The 7,224-nt window shown below is 41.6% G+C and overlaps 1 protein-coding gene and 1 pseudogene across 1 annotated transcript in view; one reads left to right on the plus strand and one right to left on the minus strand.

Annotated features, from left to right (window-relative positions):
• LOC106808265 (macrophage erythroblast attacher-like) overlaps positions 1-2,760 on the minus strand; it is a 44,465-nt gene extending 41,705 nt beyond the window's left edge. The window contains exon 1 of the mRNA XM_014810901.1: positions 2,725-2,760. Coding sequence (XP_014666387.1) covers positions 2,725-2,760 — 36 coding nt within the window. The remainder of the gene's footprint in view (positions 1-2,724) is intronic.
• The window catches only part of LOC106808266, a 14,619-nt pseudogene continuing 10,153 nt past the window's right edge, over positions 2,759-7,224 (plus strand).

Genomic DNA, 7,224 nt, shown 5'->3' on the forward strand with positions numbered 1-7,224 from the left:
TATCTATCTATCTATCTATCTATCTATCTATCTATCTATCTATCTATCTATCTATCTATCTATCTATCTATCTATCTATCTATCTATCTATCTGTCTATCTATTTACTATCTATCTATCTATCTATCTATCTATCTGTCTATCTGTCTATCTATTTACTATCTATCTCGCCCTCTCTATCTCGCCCTCTCTATCTATCTCTTTCTCTTGCTCCGTCTCTGCCTGCTAGGCTGCGTGCGGAGTGTGTACCCATACTTTAGTGTGGCAATACGTACACACGGGAGTAACGCACCTGCTAGATTCCAGTCGTGTAGCATAGGCGTCGCTTTCGCTGCCCATGTGTTACGAGCCGTGCTTGTGTGGGTGTCTGTACTGTTTAGCAGTAGCAGCAGCAGCAGCAGCAGCAGCACCACCCCTACCACCACCACTACCACTAACACCACTACCACCACTACCATACCACCACCACTAGCAGCAGCAGCATCACTACCACTACCAGCAGCAGCACCACACCACTAGCAGCAGCAGCACCACCACCACCACCAGTCCACCACCACTAACAGCAGCACCACCACCACCACCACCACCACCACCACTAGCAGCAGCAGCGCCACTGCTGCCACCACCGCTGCCACCACCACCGTCACCACCACCAGCACATCCAGTGCATGTTTCTTTCTCGACGTTGGTCAGTGAAAACCAGAATAATTTTGCTTAATGATATATCCAACCAATTAACTTGTTAACAAATTAAGTTTCGGCAACTTAATTAGTTATTTTTATCACAGTGAATATAGTTTCAGCTTGACAAAGACAGCTAGACCAGTTGGTGAAACGATCACTAACAGTTTAGTTTTAACATGGACTTATCATAAAATGGAATTACTCCTAATATTATCATCATAAAAATCCAATAAACGTGTTCCAAGTGGGGAAAAAAGCTAATTGCCGTGTGGCTGCCTCTATATCCCGCCCCTCCTATCTACCCCCATGCCTTTCTGACCGTTACTGGTCGAACCGTGTTTGCGTCTCCGATATGTACATTGACGCTCCTACATTTGTTGCTGGATGTGCAGTCTACCGTCGCATTCTGTGAGCATTGTGAATCTTCCATCGATTGTCCTTCCTGTTTGTTTGTGATTCACAGCTTGCTGGCACGTTAGGGTGCCCCCCTTCCCCACCATGCATCTTTCTTCATGATATTCAGAGAAAACTAGTAGTAGTACCGACCGCAGCAACCTTATCTGTGTCTGTTAGGCCATCCTTAAAAAAATTATATGTTTGCTGTCCTCCGACCGACCCACGAAAATAGCCGCGACCCAAAAGTTTTTTTTTGACATTTTGGGTTCCATATTTTAATTTTTTTTAATTTTTTTACATTTTTTATAGTTAAGACTGAAACACAAAGCATGTGTGGCAAACATAAGGACAGACTATTATGCCTCACACAAAAAATGACCTACCTACCTACCCACTAAAAAAATCATGGGTCGGGGACAGCAAACATAGAATTTTTTAAGGATGGCCTTACGTAGATTGCTTCTCTCTTGCATGCTCTTCTCTTTACTACACCTCCTCCCCACACATGCTCTTCTCGTTACTACACCTCCTCCCCACACATGCACCTTCCTTAACGTTATTCAGCGAGCGCCACCCACGTGTTGAGAATTGTAGTGAATCGTTTGTCGGCTCACCGTCCTATTGTTATTATTATTAGCTCATCTGACGAAGTCAGATGCAGCTTGTAGAATCGAATGATTGTCCGTCCTTGCGTCCGTCCGGCCGTGCGTCCGTCCGTCCGTTCGTGGGTGAACAGTTAGGCACAAATCCTAACCGCTCGACCTATGCTCTTAATATTCGGTGTATAGTGTGATGGGCAGGAAACCCATCACCAGTGCGAAATTGGAGGTCAAAGGGCAGTGGGGGAAAGGTCAGATATCAGACATTTTCTGAGGACATGGCCTAACGGACAGTGAAAAACCTTTTTGTTTCAGCGCTGACCTACCATATTTATCACTTTATTGAAAGGACCATGAAATGTGCTTTCGACTGACGTGCGAAGAGTAAGTGTCTGATAACCTTTTGACCCTCAAGAGGAGGGTTAAACATGGATTCCTGAACTGCCTCAATGATGTCACAGTGTTCTCATATTCATGGCACATCCATAATCTAGAAAGCCAATAAGCCTGGATAGCCCAACGACTACAGCACAGGATTACGGCTCAAAGGTCCTTGGATTGAATCCCATCAGATTTTTTTATTATTTACTTGTTTTTTGTATTTTTCTATCTTTATCCAGTTAACTATTTTTTTCCAATTAACGCAAATATTTACATGATTTATTTACAACAATTTCATAACAACAAATAATTTTTACAACAATTAAATTTTTTTTTTTTTTAATAGGTTTAGGGTCACAATGCACCATAAAACAGGAGTTTCAGGCACGTGATTTGTATCAACCAATGGAATTTGGGAGGTATGCAGAATGCAGAAGGTTGCTGAAATGATGTGTACGCAACTGCGTATCTGCATATCTGCGCCTAACAAAGGTGTCACTACGCACGACTTAAATGTTACGTTTATAACGGTGGCAACAGACCTTGTTATTATTATTATCTGCGGCTCTTGTTATTATTATTATTATTATTATTATTATTATTATATTTCTATTTATATTTCTATGTGTCTTTCGCGTAGCGTTGTGAATCGTTTGTCGGCTGACCTTTCTATTATGGTTGTCCTTTGTGTAGATCACCATCCCTGTGACTGCCGCCGCGGGACCGACGCGCCCTGCCCTGCCGCCGCATGCTCTCCCGGCAACGAACATGCCGACAACGTGTGGCTTCCCGAACTGTAAGTTCCGATCTCGTTACCGTGGTTCCGAGGACAACCGCCACTTCTACCGGGTGCCGAAGAAGCCGGCTGTGCTTCGCGAGCGCTGGCTGCAAGCGATCGGGCGCACGGAGGAAACTATAGTGAGCCAGGTGAGTGTAAATAACGCAACCGGCAGTTAGATGCGATATGATATGACTACTAGGCACTTTAATTTAATTTAATTTTTTTTTTTTTAGGGTTAGGGTTAGGGTTTAGGTTAGGTTTAGGTTAGGTTAGGGTTAGGGTTAGGGTTTTTTTTTTTTTTAAGTGCCTAGTAGTCATATCCTAAGTGCCTAGTAGTCATATCATATCGCATCTAACTGCCGGGTGCGTAAATAACCCACATCCCAACCTATACCAGGGGCGTACCTACCTATACGCAAAGTACGCAAATGCGTACTGAAATTTTTCAGAATAAAAAAATACATTATTTTTTTACTAAAACAAAATAAAATCATGCAGACGTCAAATATATTTCTTATTGGATATGATAATTACCCCAATTAAGTATGCTTTAGACTTACAATACTGAAAATTTCCCATTTTTGTCTATTTGGGCTACCTGTGTGACAATTGACAAATTTGAGTGCAATTTTGCGTACTATCAACAAAATTCTGGGTACGCCCTTGCCTACCCTAAAATACTCTGACCCCTAACCTAACCTACCCTAAAATACCCTAGCCCCTAACCTAACCTACCCTAAAATACACTGACCCCCTAACCTAACCTACCCTAATATACCCTAACCCCCTAACCTAACCTACCCTAATATACCATGATGGCTAACCTAACCTAAAATACCTAACCTACCCTAAAATACCCTAACCCCTTAACCTAAAATACCCTAACCACCTAACCTAACCTACCCTAAAATACCCTAACCCCCTAACCTAACTTACCCTAAAATACCCTAAAGGCCTTACCTAACCTACCCTAAAATACCCTGACGCCTTAGGCTAACCTAACCTACCCTAAAATACCCTGACCCCCTAACCTAACCTACCCTAAAATACCCTGACCCCCTAACCTAACCTACCCTAAAATACCCTGACCCCCTAACCTAACCTACCCTAAAATACCCTGATGGCTAACCTAACCTACCCTAAAATACCTTGACCCCACACCTAACCTAACCTAAAATACCCTGACCCCCTAATCTAACCTACCCTAAAATACCCTGACCACCTAACCTACGTTTACCTTACCTACCCTAAAATACCCTGACCCCTAACCTAACCTACCCTAAAATACCCTAACCCCTAACCTAACCTACCCTAAAAAAACCTGCCTGCCTTTACAAGGGGCCGAAATGTATGACTTCAGTACCACTCGGAATTTCGGAGGCAATAAAGCGTGCTTGTGGCATTCAATGCATATAGTACTTCTCACTATACGTATTTCATTCCACCTTCGATGTTTAAGGTCACTAATCAATTGTGACAAGTATACGAGCATGTAGACATATGTTAACCTTTGTACAAAAATAACTGAAATGTGGCCGCACACAACACTCGTGTATGTTATGATTGGATATAAATAGGATATTGGATATATATTGTTTGTATCCGTCCGTGTGAATTATGCATGATTTCAATGTTACAAAACAATATGGTTGCGAGATCCACGTAAGTGTTTGTATTTTAGGGTGACGTAACACCGCAGTGCATGTCACAGTAATATACCTGCCATTTCACGACCGTTTCCATGAATTACTGCGTTTAACTTCGGTGTTAGTGGTAGGGGCTGGAAGGGTAGTGGGTGTTGAAGTGGGTTTGGGTGCGATCTTTGCACAGATAATCCCAAGCCCCTCCACCGATCGATCTAATGGTGAAGATTTACACTACAGTCAAACCTGTATGTATAATATATGTAATATATATATGGGTCACTCAGGTGAACCTTCAAGTGTCCTTCACAGATATGTATTCGTTCTATAGAGGCGGTATAACTACGTAAATGTCACTCAAGGAAAACCCCAAAAACTGTCCTCTTCTTCACACATGTTCTTACAGAGATGCCAACCACTACGATTTATCCGTATTTTATACGAATTTCTATTCCTCTTGCACCACTACGACCAGTTTGTATCAAACTACGAATTTCACTGTGATCGAAAAAATATTATTTTTTGTCAATTATTGGCATTTGTTGTCAATTTATTGTCATTTTTGACCCTCAGACTGCAGGAAATTGCATCTCAGAATCAAAATTTTTTCCGGGGGGCATGCCGGACCTCCCTAGCAAACTCGGGTCACTACGTGACCCTCAAACTACTAATTTGATGGCCAGAAACTACAGATTGCTTCAAATATGTGTTGACATCTCTGTCCTTATGTCCATTCCACAGCAGTCACCACTAACGCAGGTTCAATGGATTCGCGTATATTTATGTCATTTATCAATGTTGCTATACATGCTTTTTTTTATTTCCGTTTGCACAGAGAATGGCTCGTGCGTCGATGTTGTGGACACACACGCGTATACTCGTGGAAGCCGCATCCCCCTCCGCACCTCTCTGTGTCTGATATGAACGTGTCCTCAATAGGCTTAGATACAAATATCTCGAAAAATTGCCTAAATATCTTTCCGGAAATTCTCCAAAAAATCTCTAAATATCTCAATTTTTTTTCTAAATATCCCCAATTTTTTCTAAATATCTCAGGTATTTCAACGTAATGTCTTTTAAACATATTTATTTTGTGCGAAAAAAAAATTCCCAAAAATTTTGAAAACAGTTTGCACCGCTGGATGGTTTTTCTTAACAGAAAAGGACAAACTCATCCTTACAAATCCTTAATATTTGAGAAAATTGTGTTTTATCTTCTAAAAATTCTAAGAATTTTCTAAATATCCAGATTTTTCTAAATATCCCGAAAACTTCTAAATATCTAAAAAAAATATCCGGATATTTGTATCTAAGCCTAGTCCTCATCGTCGCATGATTCGATATTGTACATTTAAACATTTTCTGTGTGCATGCTTCGCTGTAGGGTACCGGTGCGTCTCGACCAGCGGGTAACGTTGTCACGCAGGGATGAGACACCCGTAGTCTTCGGTGTGTAAACCAACGAGGTAGGTAAGTGCGTTGGGTGCATGCATTGCACGCGCGGGTTGAGTGTGCGTGTGTGGCGCGTGTGTGTGTGTTGGTGTTGTTGCATCCGGTGTGCGCATGCACGTGTGTGTGTGTGTGTGTGTGGTTCTACTGGCACTCAGCACAGCTTGGCCGATTCCGTACTCAGCACTAACCTCGAGTTTATCGCGTAGGGCGATACGCGGCTATGTGCCTTACATTTTGTGATCCACTGGAATTTGACTGCATTACAGGTAAAAGCATTTACAACTCTTCTGACAACATCAACTATCTACATTTGCATTAAGTTCGCCTTTGACGTCACTTTTTCTTTCATATTTGGATTTCTTTTTTCGAACCTTTTTCAAATTACCCTGTCTGCTAAAATCTCTGTGAATCACACACAACACTCAACATTATAATCTACAATTTCACTGGCGTAACAAATTTACAATTTGCATGGAGAAGTCATTTCTCACATTTCGCACATGTTGAACACAGCATCAGCAGTCTGAAAACTTCCGGCTATGGTAGCCTGCATTACGTAGCCGAGGTTAGGGATTGGCCAAGGTGTGTATGCGTGTGATTTATAAAGATCGTGTGAATATTTTAGCACTTGATGCATGAACGTGCATTTCCTCCATCCAACTACATGAGCTTCCATGCTTGTCGCCGTGGCAACAGTGAGAGAAGCGTGCTACGTTAGAAGGCGCCAGTTGTGTCTGAGATGGGCTTGTAGTGGCCTCATTTTATCACAGGTGGCTACCCCTCCCCCCCACACACACACACGTTGGAACGCACACACGACATGCACGTACACACACACACACACACACACACACACACACACACACACACACACACACACACACACACACACACACACACACACTTAGGTTCACTCTTTAGGTCTACTTTAGTGTTTAATTAAACTTTTTGTCTTTTTTATGCGATGTAAACAATTCACGTTTATTTCAGTAATCTGCCATAGTTTATCAAACAACAACAAAATCAAAACAAAATCTTTAAATTTTTTTTACTATGCTCGATATTAACTTTATTTAACTGATCCATCTATTTTATGCTTCTATGAAACAATATCAGATTTCCTATTTACCTTTCAAGCAAAACCTATCAAATGGATTATGGTTTAGTTGATGTGTTTTTATGATGTAGCCCTTAAATCGTAGCACTTGGTGATGGCTTAATATGTATATAAATTTATAATCGTCTCTCTGTCAGTGAATATAGTCTCTCTCTCTCTCTCTCTCTCTCTC

Source organism: Priapulus caudatus, unplaced genomic scaffold (assembly GCF_000485595.1).
Source record: "Priapulus caudatus unplaced genomic scaffold, Priapulus_caudatus-5.0.1 Scaffold264, whole genome shotgun sequence".
Lineage (NCBI taxonomy): Eukaryota > Metazoa > Priapulida > Priapulimorpha > Priapulimorphida > Priapulidae > Priapulus > Priapulus caudatus.